We start from the raw sequence: 26,222 nt of genomic DNA, 5'->3' as shown, positions 1-26,222 counted from the left end.
CATTGAGATCTGCAAAACACATGGCTATTGTTCATCCAAAGCATCCAAACCTACTGTGGTCTAGGTTAAACTGAACAACTCAAGAACATTAAAATGCGATAGTTCTAACAGCACCTGTGGAGACAGAAACAAACTGTCAAGTTCAATAAGACTCTTCTTTAGACAGTTCCAATACACTGGATTGGAAATGTTAGTACTGTTCTTTCTCTCTTCACAAATGATGCCAGATATGCTAAATGTCTCCAGCACTTTTGTTTTTATTGGAGATCTCCAGCACATGAACATACAAACAAGGGGCAGGAGTCAGCTATTGGAATCTGCTGTGCCAGTCAATAAGGCCATGATAATTCTGATTTATTCCACATTCCCTCCTTACTTACCAAGAGTCAATCAACATGCACCTTCACTTTCACTGCCTTCAGTGAGAAAATATCTCTCTTCACCTCCACCTTAAAGGGTTTATACATTGTCATACATTTTCTCATAAGAGGAAACATCCTTGCCACAGGTTAATGGTCCCCAAACAAGGGTGCCCATGTCATTGCAATTCTGTTCTGGTTATGGGTTGTGTCCCAAACTGTGGACATAATATGAGGTGAAAGAAAGTTAGTTCTAGGCAAAAGGTAAAAATGGGCATTAAAAACTAATTGCAGCACCTGGCCTGTATGTGTTGAATGTGGGTATGCTAGTGTTGGGGGACGTGTTTCATTATGATAAACAAATAGACATATGCACAAGGAGCAGGTTATGTTGGTGAGGAGGTACTGTCTCCTGTTCTTTACTCAACCCTTCCCTCCATTGTTTACAGCACGGTTAATTTAGAAAGCATCCCTTGCTTCGTGGATATTTTTATCCAAACCAAATGTATTTATATCTTGAAAGGGGTTAATCAAACCAAGTTTTTTTAAGTTCAAGAAGCAATGAGTTTATTTGCTACTTAAATGTGTTATGACTATAGGGTATGACTATAGAGATAATGGTCCCTCATTATCTCTGTAGTCACAGGATATTGCAGTTCAGGTTTTGCATACCATCTTTTATTTTGAAATATTGCTGTCTGAGGTACTGTTGATACTCTTCAGGTGCAACATCCAATAGTTCCTCTCAGGAATCTGTGTAATTACTGAATTTTTAGATACGATTGCTATTAAAAATAAACATATGTTGCACCTAAGAGGTTTTAGGTTGTGGTCCATTGTCATGACAACATCCATCCTGTTAAGAGTCCTCTGGAATGTGTTTCAATAAAGTTGCTTCTTAGTCTACAAAACATCAGTGAACACAAGCATTGCCTATGTAGCCTTTTCTCATAAGACAATCTTCCTATTTCAGGTATGAGTCAAATAAACCTTCTGTGAACTGCCTCCAATGTATTTACGTTCTTCAGGGAATGCAATGGCCTAGTGGTATTATCACTGGACTGTAAATCCTGAGACCCGGGTAATGTTTTGGTAATGTTTGAATCCTGCCATGGCAAATGGTGGAATTTGAATTTAATAAAAGGAAAAAAAACAGCATTAATAATCTAATGATGATCATTAATCCACTGTTGATTGTTGGAAAAACCGAGCTGGTCTTACCTGGTCTGGCATCCTTGTGACACCAGACCCACAACATTGTGCTTGACTCTTAACTGCCCTCTGGGCAATTAGGGATGGGTAATAAATGCTGCCTAGCCAGCAATACTCTCATCCAGTGAATGAAAAAAATAAATAAGAAGACCAGTACAGTACAAAGAATTCCATATGTGATCTCACCGATACCCTGTATAACTGAATCATAACCTTTCGTCTAAATTTATTTACCTTGCAATGAATGGTAATTTTTTTTAGCTTTCTGAATTGCTTGCTTTACCTTTTGTGATTCATGCACGGTGGCAGTGGGTGGCACGGTGGCACAGTGGTTAGCACTGCTGCCTCACAGCGCCAGAGACCTGGGTTCAATTCCCGCCTCAGGCGACTGACTGTGTGGAGTTTGCACATTCTCCCCGTGTCTGTGTGGGTTTCCTCCGGGTGCTCCGGTTTCCTCCCACAGTCCAAAGATGTGCAGGTCAGGTGAATTGGCCATGCTAAATTGCCTGCAGTGTTAGGTAAGGGGTACATGTTTGGGTATGGGTGGTTTGCGCTTCGGCGGGTCGGTGTGGACTTGTTGGGCCGAAGGGCCTGATCCACACTGTAATGTAATCTAATCTAATCCCCCTGCATCTCTGAGCTCTGCAACCTCTCAATCTTTATAATAGTGCCCTTCTTTCTTATTCTTCCTGCTGAATTGGACTATTTCATATCTTCCCTCATTACACTCCATTTAGTAAAGGTAAAGCTTAGATTTAGATTTTATTGTCATGCGTATCAAGTGTAGGAATACATGAGTACAGAGAAAAATGTACAAAATCACATTCTTGAGCCATCTTGGTGCAATACCAGAATTTAAAAACTGACAGAAATAAAAGAAAGCCAAAAGATAAGAAAGACATCCAGATTTTAAAGTGCAAGCCTTATTTCCATAAAGGTGTTTGGAACCACTGATACAGGTGTGCGGGCCTAGCCATGACCTGGACTCTCGGACAGCCTATGAGTCTCATTTGATGGCCAGGAGAGCCGTGCTCCCATCAGAGAGAAATGGTGAGTTTAACCTGAGGGTCACCTCTTTGCAGGGGAGGGGCAAAGTTGAGCAGATAGGACCTTCACAATGACCTCAGCTGGGGACAGGATCTGAATTCACGCTGCATTACAAACTCGCTGTCCAGCTAACTCAGCCTGGGATCTATGCCCACTCAAAATCTCTCCAAACTCCTTTACAGTTTCTGTACCATTTTGTCTTTGACAAGTTGGTAATAATCAGGATTCATATTTTACCAGAATAATTTTCATTCAATTACAAAAAATCGTTGGGATTTAGGTACAAATTCCACATCTCCACTACCCTCAGTCTTCAGGATTAAGTAGAAAGAGGAAGCAGAACAATCCATTGAAAAGTGGGTACAGAATATCTCATGCAATCAAATGCTTGGGCAGCACAGTGGCTCAGTGGTCAGCACTGCTGTCTCACAGCACCAGGGACCTGGGTTCGATCCCTGCCTTGGGCGAGTGTCTGTGTGGAATTTGTACATTCTCCCTGTGTTTGCATGGGTTTCGTTTAGGTGCACTGGTTTCCTCCTACATTCCAAAGATGTGCAGGTTAAGTGAATTGGCCATACTAAATTGCCCATAGTATTAAGTGCAATGGTTAGGGGAATGGGTCTCAGTGGGTTACTCTTTGGAGGGTCAGTGTGGACTTGTTGGGCCGAAGGGCCTGTTTCCATACTGTAGGGAATCTAATCTAGTCATTGTCACATCTCTATTTGGGAATCACCACAAGTAAAAATGAAAAAGAGTGAAGGATTAAGGGATTAGTGTGGAAATTCCCGGATGTGACTGGAACAAAAAGCCTCTGCTATTTTGGATGGCAATGGCCGCAATGGAAAAAGCTGAGTCAGCGCTTAGAAAGGAGATGTTACAAGAGGAGCTGAAAATGTGTTGCTGGAAAAGCGCAGCAGGTCAGGCAGCATCCAGGGAACAGGAGAATCGACTTTTCGGGCATAAGCCCTTCTTCAGGAATGAGGAAAGTTTGTCCAGCAGGCTAAGATAAAAGGTAGGGAGGAGGGACTTGGGGGAGGGACGTCGGAAATGTGATAGGTGGAAAGAGGTCAAGGTGAGGGTGATAGGTCAGACTGGGGTGGGGGTGGAGAGGTCAGGAAGAAGATTGCAGGTTAGGAATTCGATGGATTTGACTGAGACAAGGTGGGAGGAGGGGAAATGAGGAAACTGGTGAAATCCGAGTTCATCCCTTGTGGTTGGAGGGTTCCTAGGCGGAAGATGAGGCGTTCTTCCTCCAACCGTCGTGTTGTTGTGGTCTGGCGATGGAGGAGTCCAAAGACCTACATATCCTTGGTGGAGTGGGAGGGGGAGTTGAAGTGTTGAGCCACAGGGTGGTTGGGTTGGTTGGTCCGGGTGTCCCAGAGGTGTTCTCTGAAACGCTCCGCAAGTAGGCAGCCTGTCTCCCCAATATAGAGGAGGCCACATCGGGTGCAGAGGATGCAATAGATGATGTGTGTGGAGGTGCAGGTGAATCTGTGGCGGATATGGAAGTTTCCTTTGGGGCCTTGGAGGGAGGTGAGGGGGGAGGCGTGGGCGCAAGTCTTGCACCTCCTGCGGTTGCAGGGGAAGGTGCTGGGAGTGGAGGTTGGGTTGGTGGGGGGGTGTGGATCTGACGAGGGAGTCACGGAGGGAGTGGTCTTTACGGAATGCTGATAGGGGAGGGGACGGAAATATATCCTTGGTGGTGGGGTCCGTTTGGAGGTGGCGGAAATGACGGCAATGATGCGCTATACATGGAGGTTGGTGGGGTGGTAGGTGAGGACCAGTGGGGTTCTGTCCTGGTGGCGGTTGGAGGGGCGGGGCTCAAGGGCGGGGGAGCGGGAAGTGGAAGAGATGCGGTGGAGGGCATCGTCGACCACATCGGGGGGGAAATTGCAGTCCTTGAAGAAGGAGGCCATCTGGGTTGTACGTTTTTGGAACTGGCCTTCCTGGGAGCAGATGCGGTGGAGTCGAAGGAATTGGGAGAATGGGATGGCATTTTTACAGGGGGCAGGGTGGGAGGAGGTGTAGTCTAGGTAGCTGTGGGAGTCGGTCAGTTTGTAGTAGATGTCCGTGTTGATTTGGTCACCTGAGATAGAAATAGAAAGGTCGAGGAAGGGAGGGAGGAGTCTGAGACGGTCCAGGTGAATTTGAGGTTGGGGTGGAAGGTGTTGGTGAAGTGGATGAACTGTTCAACCTCCTCGTGGGAGCACGAGGCGGCGCCGATACAGTCATCGATGTAGCGGAGGAAAAGGTGGGGGGGTGGGGCCAGTGTAGTTGCGGAAGATGGACTGTTCCACATATCCTACGAAGAGGCAGGCATAGCTGGGGCCCATGCGGGTGCCCATGGCTACTCCTTTCGTTTGGAGGAAGTGGGAGGATTGGAAAGAGAAGTTGTTCAGGGTGAGGACCAGTTCAGTCAGTTGAAGGAGGGTGTCAGTGGAAGGGTACTGGTCAGTACGGCGGGAAAGGAAGAAGCAGAGGGCTTTGAGTCCTTCGTGATGGGGGATGGAGGTGTACAGGGACTGGAGGTCCATGGTGAAAATAAGGCGTTGGGGACCAGGGAAGCGAAAATCATGGAGCAGGTGGAGGGGGTGGGTGGTGTCCCGAACGTAGGTGGGGAGTTCTTGGACTAAGGGGGACAGGACCGTGTCGAGGTATGCCGAGATGAGTTCGGTTGGGCAGGAGCAGGCTGAGACAATGGGTCGGCCGGGGCAGTCAGGTTTGTGGATTTTGGGCAGGAGGTAGAAGCGGGCAGTGCGGGGTTGTGGGACTATGAGGTTGGAGGCGGTGGATGGGAGGTCCCCTGAGGTGATGAGGTTATGGACGGTCTGGGAGATGATGGTTTGGTGGTGGGGGGTGGGGTCATGGTCAAGGGGGCTGTAGGAGGAGGTATCTGTGAGCTGGCGTTTGGCCTCAGCAGTGTAAAGGTCGGTGCGCCAAACTACTACCGCGCCTCCCTTGTCTGCTGGTTTGATAGTGAGGTTGGGGTTGCAACGGAGGGAATGGAGGGCTGCGCGTTCCGAGGGTGAGAGGTTGGAGTGGGTGAGAGGGGTGGGGGAGTTCAGGTGGCGGTTAATATCGCGGCGGCAGTTGGCTATGAAGAGGTCGAGGGCAGGTAGGAGGCCAGCACGGGGTGTCCAGGTGGATGAGATGTGTTGGAGGCGGGAGAAGGGGTCGTCAGAGGGTGGGCGAGAGTCTTGGTTAAAGAAGTAGGCGCGGAGGCGAAGGCGGCCGAAGAATTGTTCGATGTCAAGAGGATACAGTCTTGTTTATCTGGGACAGAGTGGGAACAGCTTAAATTGGCCAAGGATCATCAAACAGCACCAAGCAATGTCCGCATGCTGTAGTTAAGGAGGAATGGAAAAGGACACCTCATGTATATGAAAGTAATGTTAGCAATAAGAATACTGACTGGCATGATTTGATAGTGGAACTCATGAGGATCTTGGAATGAACTATGTAGATATTCTTTGCAGGTCCCCAATGAAGCAAAGTAACTATTGCGTCTTGTTCAGAAAGAGAGTATCAAAAAGTATCTAAATGTGATGTTAGGAAGCCAGGGAAGGCAATTGGAGGTTTTATGTGAGATAATAATTCACTCACATGTGACATAACCATCCAGAATTAGGGAAAAGACCATGTATGACAAGATGGGAACATCCTGTGTTAGCATCAACCCCACAAAATGTGAATGAAGAAGAGTTTTCCTAGACCAGACCACCTGAGTTGGGAATCATGCCTTGTTCCGGATACCAATTCATAACATCACTAAGTTTTTCAAAGCAACAGGAAATGCTCAAAATGGTTGCACAGTTTGAATATTCTATTCTCCCTTTATTGTTATGTCTAAAAGCCAATAGAGAGGGGAGACATCTCACAGCAGCATCTAATCAAAATAAAATGAGAAAGAGCAAAAGATGCAATAGAGAAGGGACTTTTAAGTAGAGGAAACATTGCTCTGTATTTTAACCCCTTGATGTCCCTGTCCCAGGGGTATTTGATGGGGACAGAGCTGAGGGGTCATTACTTTCAGTTTACTTTCAGTTTAAAAGATGTCAAATAATTCATAATCCAGATTATTGTGTGAGCTATTCTGCTGATCATGGAGTATATTCCAGATATTGAGTTGCCTGAGGATTCACTACTCCAGACTTCACTGCAGGTTTCCTGGGGCGACTGGTTAACAAATGAAGTTGAACTAACTTTTACATCAGATACAAATTGCGCAACACATCCCTCAGGTGAATTATTGTTGGTGTTAAATGATTCATATTTCAAACTGTCAGACTTACGTATCCTGTTTGTGGGAGTCCCATCACTGGTCCCCCAGGATATTCCAGATGTTGAGGTGGGGCTGTGAGTAGATTCCACTCTCGACTCTGTCACAGTGAGGGAGATATTGGCTGCAATCTTCCAGATAGGTTTCCCTTTCGTCACACCGTGTATAACACAGAGATACCTGCCCGTGTCCATCACCTCCACTGACTGAATAGTAAGGTTGAGGAACTGTATTTTATCAGTAGGATTAGGTGAGCTGTGGTTAAAGATTCTTTGTGCTGACTTGCCTTTCACACAGCAGCGGGTGTTAAAATGAGATTCATATCCCTCAGTGTGAACAGAGGACAGGCACTTGTTAATATTTCCAGATGTGATCCAAAGCACAGTGAAGGGCAAAGGGTGGTAACTTTCAAATTGGCAGGGTAAAGTCACGTTGTCTCCCTCTGGCGCTGTCAATGATGAGGGGCTTTCATCAGTAGAAAATATTTCATCAGATTCTAGAAACAGCATTGAATAGAACAGTAATCATTTTATTAATATCTGAAGTAGAACTTTGTGAGATGATCATGTTAACCCTATCAACACGTTTGTCCATATACCTGGGCTGTTACCTCCAGAATATCCAGCAAAACTAGCTCCTCAGAAATCTGTGTCAGCTGTCTGTCATGGCTCTACTTGTTTATACATGCAGTAATTTCAACTTAATAAAGACTCCATAATTGTCCAATGTCAGCTCTCTGTCCTAAAACATTACCAAATCTCATTTTGTATTTCTCAAATATTCCCCCCGTAATCACCCCCCAATACCTCCTCTTACCCAGTTCACATACCACTCAGCTTTACCACCAAGTCCAGGTGGTAGTCTTCACATCCAGGTCCTGTGAGTGTGATCCAGGATGGACACATCGATGAGGCTCCTCCTGTGGAATTCGGAACGGTGCAGGTAAATACTGCTGAGCTATCTGGCTTCACATTGAATGTCAGTGAATTAGATTCCATTTCATCTTTGGTCATTGTGCATTGTCTGCATTTACTTTTCTTAGGTCTGTTTTTTTCACAATCACCATTGTTATTCATTGTTTTGCTACACATCATTTTCTGAAATTCCCAACTGAGGTCACTGATCCTGCACAAGGCTCCAGTGTCTTCATCATCAGAGGATGAGTTACAGTGCAGAGTGGGGACATTCTCTGATTGTAGGATATGGAGATCTATGGAGCCTGCAGGAAAATGCCAGAATCAGAGGGAAATGAAATGTATTCAATTAAAAAACAATTAAACCTGCAATGAAAATCACACTGTGAATGAAGGAAGTGAGAATGTTTTTACATCACACAATGAGTTGTCAGTTATTTATTGTCATTTCTTCCACAAATTTTTGGAATGTAAGATATTTGCTTGGGATCCAATGACTGAGAGCAATATAGAATACAACATTTTATTCACAATGTCCAATTGTAATGCAGACTCAATAATCGCAAAATGTTTGAGACAATTGGTGGAAATGTTTAGTTGTTCCTAATCCATACATTCACAGAGTCATAGAGTCATACAGCACAGAAACAGAAACCCTTTGGTCCAACCAGTCCATGCTGAACATAATCTCAAACTAAACTAGTCCCACTTACTTACTCTTTGCCCATATCCCTCCAAACCTTTCCTATTCATGTACTTATCGAAACGTCTTTTAAACATTGTAACTGTGCCCACACTCGCTACTTCCTCAGGAAGTTCACTCCACGCTTGAACCACCCTCTGTGTAAAAACTTTGCCCCTCATGGCTCTTTTAAATTATTCTCCTCTCACTTTAGGAACATGCCCGTTAGTCTTGAAATCCCCTTTCCTAGGGAAAAGACACCTTCCATTAACCCTATCTACACCACTCATGATTTTATAAACTTCTATAAGGTCACCTCTCAACTTCATATGCTCTTGTGAAAGTCCCTGTGCTCCAGTGAAAAATGTCCCGGCTGATCCATCCTTTCTTTATAACATAAACTTTCCACACCTAGCAACATCTTCTTCTGAACTCTCTCCAGCTTATTAATATCTTTCCTAAAACTAGCTGACCAGAACTGGATACAATATTCCGGAAGAGGCCTTACTCGTGTCCTGTACAACCTCAACACGGTGTCCCAACTCATACTCAAGTGACTGAGCAATAAAGGCAAGCACGTGCCTATATGTGATGTAAACTTCAAAGCATTATGTACCTGAACCCCTACATTCCTCTGCTCCAACGCACCACCCAAGGCCCTACCATTAATTGTATAAATCTGACCCCTGTTTGTTTTACCAAAATGCAATGTCTGGCATTTATCCAAATTGAAATTTAGATAATTTGAAGCCCCTTGAAAACTGAGTTAGGGAACTGGAGCTGGAGCTGGATGAACTGCAGATCACTCGGTAGGCCGAGGGAGAAATTGAGAGGATGTACAGGGGAGGTAGTCACTCCTCGGATACAGGGTAAGGACAGCTGGGTTACAGTCAGGGGGAGGAAAGGGAACTGACAAACACAGCAGGGATCCCCTGTGGCCATTCCTCTCAGCAATAAGCATACCGTTTCCGATACTGCTGATGGGGATGGCCTACCAGGGGAAAACCATAGTTGTCAGGTCTCTGGCACTGAGGCTAGCACTGTGGCTCAGAAGGGAATGGGGGGAATAGAAAAGCGCTAGTGGTAGGGGACTCACTAGTTTGACGAATTGGCAGGAGACTTTGTGGTCAGGAACGGGACTCCCGGAAGGTATGTGGCCTCCCCGGTGCAAGGGTGTGGGATGTTACAAATCGGGTTTACAAGGTTCTGAAGGGGGAGGGTGAGCAGCCAGAAATCGTGGTACATATTGGCACCAATGACATAGCCAGGAAAGGGATTGAGGATCTGAAAAATGACTACAGAGAGTTAGGTTGGAAGCTGAAGAGCAGGACGAGAAGTGTTCTCAGGTTTGCTACCGGTGCCACGAGATAGTGAGGTGAGGAGTAGTCAGCAAGTGCAGCTTAACACATGGTTGCGAGGCTAGTGCAGGAGGGAGGGCTTCAGATATTTAGAACATTAAGATGCCTTCTGCGGAAGGTGAGACCTGTACATGAAGGATGAGTTGCACTTAAACTGGAGGGACACAAATGTCCTGGGTGGGAGCTTTGCTCGTGTGGGTCGGGAGGGCTTAAACTAGTTTGGCAAGGGGTTGGGAATCAGAGCTACACATCTGAGAGGGGGTTAGTTGTAGACGGGGCAGTGACAGGATGTAGTAAATCTATCGGGAAGGTTTTTCATGTGATGAAACAAAGGGATAGGTTAAACTGTGTCTGTTTTAATGCTAAAAGTGTCAGAAGTAAGAGTGATGAACTTAGAGCATGGATCAATACTTGGGACTATGATGTTGTGGCCATAATGGAGACATGGGTTTTACAGGGGCAGGAATGGTTGCTAGATGTTCCAGGGTTTAGAATGTTTAAAAAGAACAGGCAGGGTGGAAAAGGGAGGGTGGAAAAGAGAAAGGGGTGTAGTATTGTTAATCAGAGAGTGCATCACAGCTACAGAAACAAAGGTTGTTGAGGAAGGTTTGCCTACTGAGTCAGTATGGGGGGAAGTTAGGAATAGCAAAGGAGCAGCTACCTCACTTGGAGTTTTCTACAGACCCTGTAATAGCAGTAAAGAGATCAAAGAACTCACAGATTTTGGAAAAATGCAGAAGTAGCAGGGTTGTTGTTGTAGGTGACTTCAACTTTCCCAATGTCGACTGGAATCTCCTTAGTGCAGATGGTTGGGATGGAGCCATTTTTGTCAGGTGTGTTCAGGAGGGTTTCCTTACTCAGTACGTAGACAGGCCAATGAGGGGAGAGGCCATTTTGGATTTGGTGCTCGGCAATGAGCCAGGAACGTTGTCAGATCTCGCAGTGGGAGAACACTTTGGTGACAATGATCATAACTGCCTCACATTTTCCATAACCACAGAGAGAGAAAGGAGCAGATACCATGGGAAGATATTTAATTGGGGAAAAGAAAATTATGACGCTATCAGACAGGAGTTGGGAAGTACAGATTGGGAGCAATTGTTCCACAGAAAGGGCGCAGCAGACGTGTGGAGGCAGTTTAAGGAGCAGTTGTCGTGAGTGATGCTTAAATTTGTTCCTCTGAGACAGGTAAGAAGGGGTAAGATTAAGGACCCTTGGATGACAAGAACAGAGGAACCTCTCGTCAAAAGGAAGAAGGCAGCTTATGTAAAGTGGAGGAAGCAAGGATCTAGCATAGCTTTAGAGGATTACAGGCTTGCTAGAAAGGAGCTCAGAAATGGACTGAGGAGAGACAGGAAGGGGCATGAAAAATGCTTGGCAGGAAGGATTACGGAGATGCCAAAGGCATTTTACTCATACGTGAGGAATAAAAGAATGATCAGGGAGAAGGTAGGGCCGGTCAGGGATACTGTAAAGAACTTGTGCGTGGTGGTTTGAGCAAATAGGGGCAGCTCTAAACGAATTTTTTGCTTCGGTTTTCACTAAGGAAAGGGACCTTGTTGTGAATGAGAACTTTGAGGAGCTAGACCACAGACGTAAGACTGACTGGTCTATAATTGCCAGGGATTTCCCTATTCCCCTTCTTGAAAAGAGGAACAACATTCGCCTCCTTCCAATCCAATTAGAAAATAAGCTTGAATAGATCAAGATCGATGAAGTTGATGTGCTGGAAATTTTGGTAAACATTAAGCTTGATAAATCCCCAGGGCCAGACCAGATTTATCCCAGGTTGCTCCGGGAAATGAGAAAGGAGGTTGCTAAGCCATTGGCGAAGATCTTTGCCTCCTCACTCTCCACGGGAGTCGTACCAGAGGATTGGAAGGAGGCGAATGTTGTTCCTCTTTTCAAGAAGGGGAATAGGGAAATCCCTGGCAATTATAGACCAGTCAGTCTTACGTCTGTGGTCAGCAAGGTTTTGAAAGAATTCTGAGGTATAGGGTTTATGACTATTTGGAAAAACGTAGTGTGATTAAAGGCAGTCAGCATGGCTTTGTGAGGGGCAGGTCATGCCTCACAAATCTTATTGAGTTCTTTGAGGAGGTGATGAGACAGGTTGACAAAGATCAGGCAGTGGATGTGGTGTATATGGATTTCAGCAAGGCATTTGATAAGGTTCCCCAAGGTAGGCTCATTCATAAAGTCAGAAAGTATGGGATACAAGGAGATTTGGCAATCTGGATTCAGAATTGGCTGGCTGACAGAAGGCAGAGAATGGTTGTAGATAGAAAGTGTTCTGCCTGGAGGTCAATGTTGAGTGGTGTCCTGGACGGCTCTGTTCTTGGGCCTCTGCTCTTTGTAGATTTTATAAATGACTTGGATGGGGAGGTTGAAGGGTGGGTTAGTAAATTTGCCAATGACACAAAGGTTGGAGGTGCTGTTAATAGTATCGAGGGCTATTGCAGGCTGCAGCGCGGCATAGACAAAGATGCAAAGCTGGGCTGAGAAATGGCAGATCGAGTTCAACCTGGATAAATGCAAAGTGATGCATTTTGGAAGGTCGAACCTGAATGCTGAATATAGGATTAAAGACAGGATTCTTGGCAGTGTGGAGGAACAGAGGGATCTGGGTGTGCAAGTGCATAGATCCCTTAAAGTTGCCACCCAAGTGGATAGAGTTGTTAAGAAAGCATATGGTGTTTTGGCTTTCATTAACAGGGGATCGAGTTTAAGAGCAACGAGGTTTTGCTGCAGCTCTACAAAACTGTGGTGAGACCACACTTGGAATATTGTGTCCAGTTCTGATTGCCCTATTTGGAGAGGGTGCAAAGAAGGTTTACCAGGATGCTGCCTGGACTGGAGGGCTTGCCTTACAAACAGAGGTTGACTAAGCTCGGACTTTTCTCTCTGGAGAGAAGAAGGAAGAGAAGTGACCTGATTGAGGTATACAAGGTAATGAGAGGCGTGGATAGAGTCAATAGCCAGAGACTTTTCCCCAGGGCAGGATTTAAGATATTAGGATAATAGTTTTAAGATATTAGGAGAAAGGTATAGAGGAAACGTGAGAGGAAAGTTCTTTATGCAGAGAGTTGTGAATGCATGGAATGCGTTGCCGGTGGTGATGGTGGAAGCAGAGTCATTAGGGACATTTAAGCAACTGCTGGACATGCACATGGATAGCAGTGAGTTGAGGGGTGCATAGGTTAGGTTATTTTATCTTAGATTAGGAATAATCCTCGGCGCCGAAGGGCCTGTTCTGTGCTGTACTTTTCTATGTTCTATGTTCTATGAACTCCATCCGCCATTTTTCAGTCCATTGTCCCAAATGATCAAAACCCTTTTGTAATCTTAGAAAATCTTCTTCACTGTCTACTATTCCACCAATATTGGTGTCATCTGTAAGCTTACAAACCGTGCCTCATATATTCTCATTCAAGGAGATAGTGAGGACTGCAGATGCTGGCAAGTCAGAGTCGATAAAGTGTGGCGCTGGATCAGCACAGCAGGTCAGGCAGCATCTGAGGAGAAGGGTCCTGCCTGAAATGTTGACTTTTCTCCCCCTCAGATGCTGCCTGACCTGCTGCACCTTTTCCAGTTCCACACGTTCTCATCTAACTAATTTATATAAATGACAAACAAAAGAGGACCCTGAGGAAAACCGCTGGTGACAGGTCTCCAGTCAAAAATCAACACTCATCATCATTCTCTGTCTCCTGCCATTAAGCCAATTATGTAACCAATTGGCAAGCTCACCCTGAATCCCATGTTACCTCACTTTATTAATTATTCTACCATGCGAAACCCTGTCGAAAGCTTTACCAAAGTCCAAACAAACAACCTTGAATGCTCGGTGGCATGGTGGTTCAGTGGTTAGCACTGCTGTCTTACAGTACCAGGGACCTGGGTTTGATTCCAGCCTTGGGTGACTGTCTATGTGGAGTTTGCACATTCTCCCAGTGTCTGCATGGGTTTCCTCCCACAGTCCAAAGATGTGCAAGTTAGGTGAATTGGCCATGCTAAATTGCCCATATAGTTTAGGGATGTGTAGATGTGTAGTTTAGGGTGCATTAGTTAGGGATAAATATAGGGTATGGGAATAGGTCTGGGAGTCTTGGTGGCCTGTATCCATACTGCAGGGATTCTATGCTCTGCCCTCATTAATTATTTTGGTAACTTGCTCAAAAAAGGGATTCAAATTTGTGAGATACAATTTTTCTAGTTGAGACCTGAGTGATCACAGCCATAAATGGTCAAAGAGTGGCAGAGAAAGTCTTATTTGAAACTGCCTGAACCCTGAGTTCCTCACTGGTGACTCTTTGAGAACATGTTGGACTCACTGAAAACTGCCTCACTAACAGGAAATACTATTGCCTCTCTTACCCACACCTTGCACAGCCTGGCCCTGTCAAATCCATGGACAAGTTCTGCATTCATCCCCAGATCCTTCCCTCATCCCTTCATCCTTTAGCAAGTCCACTTTATTGCAGGACTTCACAATCCATCTCCACCTCCCCTATCTCATTGCTTGATAGCCATCCAACTTGCTCCCATTGATTGCTCCGTTGTTAAGCTTCATACTGCCCTCAGTGTTTCTAGAACATCCATTCCTACCTCACTTTCAGTGCTGCTAGAACCAATCACAATCTAATACCCTTGACCACACTCATATCTTCTGGCTTTCACAGAACACAGGCTACCAAAGCCAGAACCATCACCCATATCCTACCCTACAACAGCATCAAGCTCATCAGTCACTCCTGTCTTTTCCCTTCAAACACTGAGTTTAAACTTTTCTTGACATCCCTCAGACACTTACACAGAGAAACAGTCACGCTGAACCATTCTCAACTGCTTATCAATGACCTTCCCTCCATCTTAGGTGCAGAGCTAGTGTTGATTAATGATTGCAGTATTTGGCTCACTTATAATCTTTCAACCTATACCCAGATGGTGTGAGACCCTACAATATCCAGCATCAAGCTGATAAACAGCAAGTGACACTCAAAATATTCAACTCACAAATTTATTCTTGGAAGAGGTGATGATGGACTAACTATCTCTTTTGAGACACAAAAAAACTGCAGATGCTGGAATCCACAATAGACAGACAGGAGGCTGGAAGAACACAGCAAGCCAGGCAGTATCAGGGGATGGAGAAGTCAATGCTTTGGGTGTAACCCTCTTTCAGGACTGGGGGGTGGGTGTAAGGGGAGCTGCAGATAAAAGGGGTGGCAGGGGCAGGAGGGTGAAGTGGTGATAGGTGAAGACAGGCAGAGGTTAGGACCTGGTTGGTCAATGGGAAGAATGAAGCCGGTTGGTGGCTGGGAGTGGTGGAAGGGATGGGGAGGGGCTGGGAAGGGAGTCAGGGGGTAGGAAGGGAGGTTATTTGAAATTGGACAACTCAATGTTGAGTCCTCCGGGCTGTAGGCTGCCCAGGGGAATGTGAGGTGTTGTTCCTCCAATTTGCGGTTTAGTTCATTGTGGCAATGGAGGAGGCCAAGGATTGTCATGTCGGAAAGGGAGTGGGAAGGGGAATTAAAATGGGTGGTGACTGGGAGGTCAGGTCGGCTCCTGTGGGCCCAGCTGAGATGCTTGGTGAGCCATTCCCTCAGTTCGTACTCAGTCTCCCCTACTTCTCGGTGTAGGGAAGACCACATTGGGAGTATCTGATGCGGTAAACTAGGTTAGAGGAGAGGCTGGTGAACCTCTGTCTCACCTGGAAGGACTGTTTGGGGCCCTGGATAGAGGTGAGGGCGGGGGGTGGGGGTGGGGGTGGTGGTGTACCAGCAAGTTTTGCATCTTTTCTGGTTGCAGGGGAAGGTACCTCAGGGTTCGGGGGCGGGGAGGGGTGTTGGTGGGAAGGGTGGCACAAACTAAGGACTGACGAAGGGAACAGTCCTTGCGGAAGGCAGAGAGGGGTGGGGAGGGGAAGATGTTCTTGGTGGTGGGCTCTATTTGGAGTTGGCAGAAGTGTTTAAGGATGCGGAGACTGTGGGGTGGTAGGTGAGGTCCTTATGCCCGAAATGTCGATTCTCCTACTCCCTGGAAGCTAACTGACCTGCTGTGCTTTTCCAGCACCACACGACAACCAGAGATCCACATTTAATCCCAGCCGCGGGCAACTGTCTGTGTGGAGTTTTCACATTCTCCCCGTTTCTGCATGGGTTTCCTCCGGGTGCTCCGGTTTCCTCCCACAGCACAAAGATGTGCAGGTTAGGTGAATTGGCCATGGGAAATTGCAAATAGCATTGAGGGATATGTAGGTTAGATGCATTAGTCTGGGGTAAATGTAGAATAATGGCGAATGGGTCTGGGTGAGGTCCTCTTCGGAGGGTCGGTGTGGAATTGTTGGGCCAAGTGGCCTGTTTACACACTGTAGGGATTCTATTTCAAGAGTGTGGTGCTGGAAAAGCACAGCAGGTCAGGCAGCATCTGACGAACAAGAGAATCGACATTTCGGGCATAAGGAATCCTGATGAAGGGCTTATGCCTGAAACATCGATTCTCCTGCTCCTCGGATGCTGCCTGACCTGCTGTGTTTTTTCAGCACCACACTCCCGATTCTGATCTCTAGCATCTGCAGTCCTCATTTTCTCCCTGTAGGGATTCTATGTTCAATTTAATTAGAAATCAAACATCAGCCACATTGTAATTATCGTAGGAGCTAATATCATTTTCATTTACAGAGTAGAGTCTGTCTGCGCAAAACCCTTCTGAAACCATATGTTCAATTCCTACAAACTATTTGGACAAACTGCAATGGCTTAACCAGCATTTTAGGTGCATGCTGGGTAATGTAAATCATCTGCATGTGGAATGTATAGCACAGGACGAGGCCATTCAGCCTCCTGGTACTTGACAATCTTAATGTTCCACATGGAGGTCCCCCCAGCCCTGTTGATCAAATTCTCTCTGCATACCCTTCTAACTCATCTCAATCTTTAAGAATTACATTCCTAAAGAGAAGCATCATTCCTCAGTTAGACCATCTGGGATAAGGTCAGTTTTACTCCAGAAATATAGATTAGATTCTCTACAGTGTGGAAACAGGCCCTTCGGCCCAACAAGTCCACCCTGCCCCTCCGAAGAGTAATCCACCCAAACTCATTCCCCTACCCTATATTTACCCCTGACTAATGCACCTAACACAGTGGGCAATTTAGCATGGCCAATTCACCTGACCTGCACATCTTTGGCTTGTGGGAGGAAACTGGAGCACCCGGACGAAACCCACGCAGACACGGGGAGAATGTACAAACTCCAAACAGTCAGTCAGGAATCGAACCCAGATCCTGTGAAGCAGCAGTGCCAACCACTGAGCCACCGTACCGCCCCTGTTGCAATCTGAGGTAACCCTCTTAGCTGTCCACTACACCTCCAATTTTGGTGTCATCTGCAAACTTACTAACTGTACCTCTGAAAATAGGAACTGCACTATGGGCGGCACAGTGGCACAGTGGTTAGCACTGCTGCCTCACAGCGCCAGAGACCCGGGTTCAATTCTTGACTCAGGCGACTGACTGTGTGGAGTTTGCACATTCTCCCCGTGTCTGCGTGGGTTTCCTCCGGGTGCTCCGGTTTCCTCCCACAGTCAAAAAAGATGTGTGGGTCAGGTGAATTGGCCATGCTAAATTACCCCTAGTGTTAGGTTAAAAAAGGGGTAAATGTAGGGGTGTGGGTGGGTTGCGCTTCGGCGGGGCGGTGTGGACTTGTTGGGCCGAAGGGCCTGTTTCCACACTGTAAGTAATCTAATCTTAAAACACACCAACTTGTGTCTATATATATGTGTGTGTCCATATTAATAAATATCTGCATAAAATATGCAGCTATCCAGCTGGCAAAACCCTCTGTGTAAAGAACTTTCTTCTAATCTCTTCTTATTCACTTCATGCAAATTTTAAACAGTCAATGATTCATAATAATCTTGTGATGGCTCGTGAATACATTTTCTGAAAGCAAGGACTATGGTGTGCCCTCATTAGGCATTCAAACAATAGCAGCACTAGTGGGAGTTGCCATTTAAATATTTATGCTTCTCCATTGAGATACAGATAGAAACAGACATTTCCCGGTAAAGTTTAATTCTTACCATTAACTTGTTGAAGTAGAACAAACAGACTGAACAGCAATGCAGTGAGAGCCATGTCAGGTTCCTGGTCTATTGTTCAAAAATCTCACTGGTCGTTTCACAATCCGTTTCTGATTTCTGTAAAAGAAAAAGAGAAGTTATTCTTAAAGGGGTAGAAGGAAACAAAGAACAGCTTCCTGTTTCTCAATTGAGGTGCAATTTAGAAAGTGGCATGTTTAAAAAATATATATTCACCGTATCTGGGATTGCTGGCCTGGCTGTGTCTTGCCTATCTCTAAGTGTCCTGGAGGTGAACTGTCTCCTTGAGACACTGGGTCTCACAAGGCTGTCAGGGAGAAACATAAACAGGAATTGCTGGAGAAACTCAGCAGGTCTGGCAGCATCTGTGGGAAGAAAGCAAAGTTAATTTTTCAACTCCCATGACTCTTCATCAGAACTGTTAGCAATTGAGAAAAAGTGGCATTTACGCTGAAAGTGAAGTGGGGGATTGGGTGAGGGGGGGCTGGCTGGGAAAGGGTGAGTGGATTGTTGGGGATGGAGCCCAGAGAGAGAGAGAGACATCAAGGGACTAGGTAAACAAGGAGATAATGGATAGCAGGCCAGGACAGAAGAAAAGCTGAATGACAGCAAACTTAGAATCCCTATAGTTTGGAAATTGGAGTGCAAATTTGGTGCTGAAAATGTGTTGCTGGAAAAGCGCAGCAGGTCAGGCAGCATCCAAGGAACAGGAGAATTGATGTTTCGGGCATAAGCCCTTCTTATTTGGTGCCCAATATGCCAACATTTTCATGCACAGGTTCCAACAAGACTTCGTCCCTACACAGGACCTCCAACCAACATTATACATCAGGTATATTGATGATATTTTCTTCCTCTGGACCCATGGCAAGGAATCACTGAAACAACTACACGGTGATATCAACAAGTTTCATCCCACCATCAAACTCACCATGGATGACTCTTTAGTATCTTGGACACATGTATCTCCATCAAGAATGGGCACATCAGCACCTCACACTATCTCAAACCCATGGATGACCTCATAATGCTTCACTTCTCTAGCTTCCACCCTAAACACATTAAAATAGCCATCCCATACAGACAAGCCCTACGCATACACAGGATCTGTTCAGATGAGGAGGAACATGACGGGCACTTGGAAGTACTCAAAGATGCCCTCATAAGAACGGGGTACGATGCCCAACTCATCAACTGCCAGTTCCGATGTGCCATGATGAGAAACCGTAATGACCTCCTCAGGAGACAGACATGAGCTGCAACCAACAGGATACCCTTTCATTGTCCAGTACTTCCCAGGAACCAAAATACGACACCATGTTCTTCACAGCCTGTAACACATTATCAATGAGGATGAGCACCTTGCCAAGATCTTCCCCACAGCTCGCCTTTAAACAACCGCCAAATCTCAAACAGATCATTGTTCACAGCAAACTGCCCGGCTTTCAGGACAACGCCATACAACCCTGTCATGGTAGACGCTGCGAGACGTGTCAGAGTGTGGACATGAATACCACCATTATGTGTGGGGACACTCCCTACCATGTACGTGGCAGGTACGCATGCGACTCAGCCAACGTTGTCTATCTTATACGCTGCAGGCAAGGATGCCCTGAGGCATGGTACATTGGTGAGACTGAGCAGATGCTACAACTGATGAATGGACACCGCACAACAATCAACAAAGGGTGTGTTCCCTCCCAGTCGGCGAACACTTCAGTGGTCCAGACCTTGGACCTTTGAGTGACTGTCCTTCAAGGTGGACTTCGGGACAGGCATCAATGCAGAGTGGCTGAACAGAGGCTGATAGCCAAGTTTGGTACCCATGGGGATGGCCTCAACTGGGACCTTGGGTTCATGTCACACTACAGGTGACCCCACTAAACTATACACTCTCTCACACACATGCACACAAGTGCACACACACAAACACTCATGCAGACCCTCTGTCATACACAAACTTTCATATGCTCACACATACACACCCCACAATCACACCCACACACACATCCTCTCACTGACTTATATCCATTACGCTCGCACACATACACACACAGTCTCTCACACCCCCGCATGCAGACACTCACTTGGTCTCCCCTACATGCACACACATAAATGTTTGAGGGGTGAATTTGTACTTGCAGAATTACATTTTATTTTGCTGAAAAGCCATGTAAGTCTATGTAAGACTCTGTAAATCCCACTTTAGAAATAGAATCAGTCTGACCTAAAATTGGGTCACAGACAGACTTTAACCTCACACCTTCAATGCATTATCTGAGCTGAAATGGCACCTATTGTTAAAGCTATCTTGAGAATGTAACTTTAAAAAAGTTCTGGGATTTACATATGACTAAACTGAAACTATCATGGTCATTCTAAAAGATGAAAGACTCAAGCTAAATGTGTTTAATATTACATTCACGACACTGCAATCCTGTTGCTATAAAGTCTGTGTCTTATGATTCTGCTCCACAACCACCTGATGAAGGAGCAGTCCTCTGAAAGCTGGTGCCTCCAAACAAAGCTGTTGTACTATAACCTGGTGTTGTGTGATTTTTAACTTGGAAAAGCATGAGTCAGTTAGGGATAGGCACCATGGCTTTGGTCATGCCTAACAAATTTGCATACATTTTTCAAAAAATGTGATCAAATGTGTGAATGAGGAAAGTTCAGCTGATAGAGTTTAAATGGATTCTAGCAAAGCTTTTGAAAAGGTCCCACATGGGAGTCTAATTGAGAAGGTTAAAGCACATGGAATTCAGGGAGGGAGATAAGAAACTGGCTTAGTGACAGGACACAGAGGGTAGTTTGAGTTACTGGAGGCCAGTATCCAGCGATGTACCACAAGGATCAGTACTGGGATCCTTAGTGTTTGTTATATTAGTAAATGATATAGATGAAAATATGTGGGGAGAATGTTAAGCAAGTTTGCAGATGACACCATGGTTGGTAAAGTGGTTAATAGTGAAAAAGATGGTTATAGGTTAGGGGATGATATAGATGGGTTAGTCAGATAGCCAGACCAGTGGCAGCTGATATTTAACCCTGTTAAGTGCGAGGTGATGCACTTTGGAAGAAGAAAAAAAGTGAGGGAGTATTTATGGAATGGTGGGACACTGGGTAGCTCAGATGATCAGAGGGATCTTGGGGTACTTATTCACAGATCTCTGAAATCAGCAGAGCACTTAAATAGGACAGTTAAAAAGGCATATGGGACACTTGCTTTCATCAGTTGTGGCATAAAAAGAGCAAAGAGGTAATGTTGGAGTTGTACACATTGTTGGTTATGCCACAGGGTGCAGTTCTGGTCACCTCCACACAGAAAGGAAGCAATAGCATGAAGGGCATACAGCAGAGCTTCATCACGATGTTGCCTGGGTTGGAGCATTTTAGCTATAAGAAATTCGATTGTTTTATTTAAAGCAGAGAAGGCTGAGGGGGGACATGATTGAGGTGTATACGATTACAAGGGGTATAGACGGGTGAATAGAGAGCAGCTGTTTCTGTTGATTGAGGGGTCAATCTCGAGAGGGCATAGTTTTAGGGTAAGGGGTAGGAGACTAAGAGGGGATTTGAGAAAAACATTTTCACTCAGAGGGTCATAGAAATCTGGAATGCATTGCCTGGGAAGGTAATGGAGACTAGAAACCTTACAACCTTAAAAACATTTTGGATGAGCACTTGAAATACCATAACATTCAAGGATATGGGAGAAGTGCAGGAAATTGTGATTAGCATGCCCAATGTGGTAGGTATTGTTGGTGCAGACTCAATGGGCCTCTGGGCCTTTTCTGCGCTGTATAATTGCATGGCTCTAGGTCTCAGCTGCCCTGGAAGACATCCCAATAAATCACATACCTGAAGCTCTCCTCCTACTCCAGCTCTTTAGCTGCGTATTTAATTATACTATCTTCCTATTCCTAACCTCACTGGCATGTGGCACCTCCTGAGATTAAGATCCTAGAGTCCTGCTCTTCAACTTCCTACCTAACTCCCTGAAGACCCTCTGTGGGACCTCATGTCTCTTCTTGTCTAGTCGTATGTGCCAGTGCACCATGGCCTCTGGCTACCATCTTCCCATTGCCTGCTCAGACACATCCTTAACCCTGGCACCAGGGAGGCAGCACACCATCCTGGAGTCTCTTTTGCGGGCACAGAAAAGCCTGTGTGTGCGCCTGACTATGGAGTCTCCTCTTACTACTGCTTTGCTGCATTTTGATCTCTCCCTGCTATATTACAGAACCAGCATTGGCGCCACTGTTCTGGCTGCTGCTGTCAGTATACTTGTTGGAGAGAGGAATAGCCATAGGGGACTCCCACACTGTCCACCTGCCCCTTCTCGCACTCACCAACCCAGCTGCGTGAACTGTGGAAGTGACCACATCTCTAAAACTGCATTTGGACATGGAATGCTTCAGTGTCTGAGGGCTGATAAATGCTGTTGAATATTGTGCAACCATCAGCTCATATCCCCACATCTGACCTTATGATGGAGGGAAAGTCATTGATGCAACAGACGAAGGTGGATAGGCCTAGGACACCGCTCTGAGGAACTCCTGATGTTCTGGAGCTGAGATGACTGACCTCCAACTGCAACCACTGTCCTTTGTGCCAGATACGTCTCCAACCAGCAGAGTTTTACCCCGGTTCCCATTGATCCCAGCTTTGCGAAGGCTCTTTGATCCCACACTTGGTCAAATGTTGCCTTGATGTCAAAGGCAGTCCTTCACTTCTCTTTTGAATTTGTTAGTTGGAGCAAGAAATTGGGAGGTGAGTGAGGTTTCACAGACTGAACATCAGAGATCAGTTTATTGTTCAGTAAATGCCTCTTGACTACATTATTCATGTCACCTTCCACCATTTTGCTAATGCTTAAGAGTAGACCGAAGGGCAGTAAGTGGTCTATTGGAGATGTTCTGTTTCTTTGTGAACAGGACATACTTGGGCAATTTTCCACCATGCTGGTTAAATGCCAATATTTTGACTGTACTGGAACAGCTTGCCTCGGGGAGTGATTGGTTTTGGAGCACAAGTCTTCAATATTCTTGCTGGAATGTTGTCAGGGCCCATTGCCTTTGTACAGTCTGGGCACCACACTGAAGAGATTTACAAAAATACTTTGATGGATGAGAATCTTTAGTTATGAGGACAGATTAGGACTGTTGGGAAGGGTAAGAGGAAATTTGATCACAATTGGGATATTAGTTCGCCCATCCAAGCAGAGAAGGGACAGAGGGGTGAGAGGCTCTAAAATATCAGGTATTTATTTCTGAGATATTTATTCAATGCTGGAAGGGTTACAAGACACTAAATCATAGCCCGTCAGTGTCCCACAGTGTTGATCATGCAGTCTTCCCAGTCACACCCTGGTGCAGTACAACACTGTGTGTAGTATGAGCAACATTACAATGTGTGGTTTTCCTCCAGCCGCAACCTAGCACAGTTAGCTAAAAAAAAGTCTTCAGCATTTCGCTTTACAGGAAGCAGGGAGATATACGCCCAATGATATGGGGCAGGGTTTGGTGTAGTATGGTGTTTAAGTACAGAGATGAGTATGTGCTACTCTTTGTGCTCGACCCACTGTTCCTGATCTAACCCCTTTCACAAATCCTTCTTTTCCTTTCCCTTTCATTTACTTATCTAACTCCTCCTTAAATGAATCTATTCTAGTCACCTGAACTTCTCCCTGGCAAGTCTTTCTGCATTGTACAATTCTAGCTCCCTCATGCTTACTTATTTGCTAGTGATGGCTCAGTGGTTAGCACTGCTGCCTCCCAGTACCAGGGACCCAGGTTCTATTCCAGCCTCAGGTGACCGTCTGTGTGGAATTTGCACATTCTCCGTGTGTGTGGTTTTGTTTCCTCCCACAATCCAATGATTTGCAGGCTGGATGCAATGGCCATGTTAAATTGCCCTTAGTGTTCAGGCTAGGTGGGTTAGCCATGGGAAATGTAGGGTTACATGAATAGAGTGGATCTGGGCAGGATGCTGTGGACTTGATGGATTGAATGGCCTGCTGTAGGGATTCTATATTCACCAGCAGATAGTGCCTGTCAGCAGATTTTAAAATGGAAATAGACCACAGAACAAACAGGTTGAAACAATCTAAAGACAGGACATGAGCCCAGTTTCCTCCTAACTCCTGGCTTGAAGTATCAGCAGCCATCCCTGAACCATTATTAAATTAAATATGTAAATAGTTCTTGAACAAGATGCAAAGAAATTTTACTAAACTGGTATCAGGGACTTCGGTTAAATGGAAAGCCGACAAAAGCTGGGGTTTATCTCCTTAGAACTGAGATTTATTGGGAGATTCAATAGAAGGATTCAAAACAATAGGGAGTGTAGATTGAGTAAAGAAGCAGGAACTGCGTCCACTGTCAACAATGGCAATGATTGATGGTAATTAATAGTTAAATAAATCAGAGAGGATATTGTCACCTGTATAAAACTACAGTGAAAAGTGTCACCATCGTGTATTATATCATCATAGTCTTACCAGACCATAGGGGCAGCTCTCTCATTAGTGATAAGCAACTGGTGGTGATTTAACCTGAGGGCCACCAGATCTCAGGTGAGGGAAGAGAGTGAGAAGGAGAGTCCTTCATGGTAGCCTCAAGCCAGTGATGGGAATTGAACCCATACTGTTAACATCACACTGCACTGTAAAGCAACAATCCAGCCAACTGAGCTAAACCAATTCCCTGGCACCATCCGAAAACAATACAATGCAAGATTTCACTGAACCTGTGGAAACCAAGGAAAGACAATGGAGCACGGTGGCTCAGTGGTTAGCACTGCTGCCTCACAGAACCAGTGGCTGGGGTTTGATTCCAGCCTCAGGCGATTGTCTGTGTGGAGTTTGCACACTCTCCCCGTGTCTTCTTGGGTTTCCTCCAGGTGCTCCAGTTTCCTCCCACAATCCAAAGATTTGCAGGTCAGGTGAACTGGCCATACTAAATTGCCCATAGTATTAGGGTAGGGGAATGGGTCTGGGTAGGTTACTCTTCAGAGGGTCGGTGTGGACTTGTTGGGCTGAAGGGCCTGTTTCCATACTGTAGGGAAACAAATCTCCAAAGAACCGAGATAAGTGTGAGAGGATGTGCAAGCGGGTGGCTCCATTGCACGGTACCATCTCCATGGTGCCCAGAAGGAGCTGAGCCCCGGGTCATGAGTAAAACACTGACTGACTCTGTTGCCACATCTTGAAATTGGGGAATAGATTTTAATGTAACAAGTTATTGAGTCATTGAACCTTACAGCATGGAGACAGACCCTTTGGCCCAAATCATCCCTGTCAATTAAATTTCTCAAACTAAACTAGTCCCATTTGCCTGCATTTGGCCCATTTCCTTAAACCTTTCCCATTCATGTACTATCCCAATAATTTTTAAATGTTGTAACTGTACCTGCATCTACTATTTTCTCTGGCAGTTCATTCCACAGATGAGCCACCCTCTGAGTGAAAAGGCTGCTTCTCAGGGCACTTTCTCAGCTCACCTTAAAATTATGCCTCTAGTTTGAAGTACCCAACCCTATGTTATTCGCCTTATCTATGCCTCTCATGATTTTGTAAACCTGTATAAGGTCACCCTTCAACTCCTTACACTCCAGTGAAAAAAGTCCCAGCCTATGCAGCCTCTCCTTATAACTCAAACCTTCCATTCTGGTAACATTGTTGTAAATCTTCTTTACACTATCTCCAATTTAATAATATCCTTCTTATAGCAAGGTGATCAGAACTCTACACAGTGCTCCAAAAGTGGTCTCACCAACATCCTGTGCAACTACAACACGATATCCCAACTCCTGTACTCAATAGTTTGACCAATGAAGGCAAGCATGCTAAATGCCTCCTTTACCACTTGTCTAATTGTGATGCAACTTTCTATGAACTATGTACCTGAATGTCTAGATCTTTCTGTTGTATTACACTCCCCAGTGCCCTACCATTAACATTTTTGGTTCTGCCCTTGTTCATTTTACCAAAATGCAATACCCCACATTTATCTAAATTAAACTCCATCTGCTATTCCTAGGCCCATTGGCCCAATTGATCATGATTTATTTGTAATCTTAGATAACCTTCCTCACTGTCTACTATACCACATATTTTGGTGGCACCTGCAAACTTACTAATCATGCTTCCGACATTCTCATCCAAATTGTTGATACAAATGCCAAACTACAATGATACCAGCGAGAATCTCTGCAGAATATCGCTGGTCATAATGCCCCAGTCTGAAAATCAACCCTCCACCAAC

At 45.4% G+C, this 26,222-nt stretch overlaps 1 protein-coding gene across 1 annotated transcript in view; it reads right to left on the bottom strand.

Annotated features, from left to right (window-relative positions):
- The window catches only part of LOC122542422 (uncharacterized), a 29,381-nt gene extending 11,338 nt beyond the window's left edge, over window positions 1–18,043 (bottom strand). Inside the window, exons 1-3 of the mRNA XM_087982034.1 lie at window positions 17,938–18,043; window positions 7,727–8,116; window positions 6,911–7,393 (exon numbers count right to left, since the gene is read on the bottom strand). Coding sequence (XP_087838160.1) covers window positions 6,911–7,393; window positions 7,727–8,116; window positions 17,938–17,992 — 928 coding nt within the window. The 5' untranslated portion in view covers window positions 17,993–18,043. The remainder of the gene's footprint in view (window positions 1–6,910; window positions 7,394–7,726; window positions 8,117–17,937) is intronic.
- Window positions 18,044–26,222: the final 8,179 nt, after the last annotated feature.

Source organism: Chiloscyllium plagiosum, unplaced genomic scaffold (assembly GCF_037043375.1).
Source record: "Chiloscyllium plagiosum isolate Xiang-an unplaced genomic scaffold, Cpla_swu_hap1 HiC_scaffold_42, whole genome shotgun sequence".
Classification (NCBI taxonomy): Eukaryota; Metazoa; Chordata; class Chondrichthyes; order Orectolobiformes; family Hemiscylliidae; genus Chiloscyllium; species Chiloscyllium plagiosum.
The sequence above is the reverse complement of the archived record's forward strand: the minus strand, read 5'-3'. Positions and strand labels throughout refer to the sequence as shown.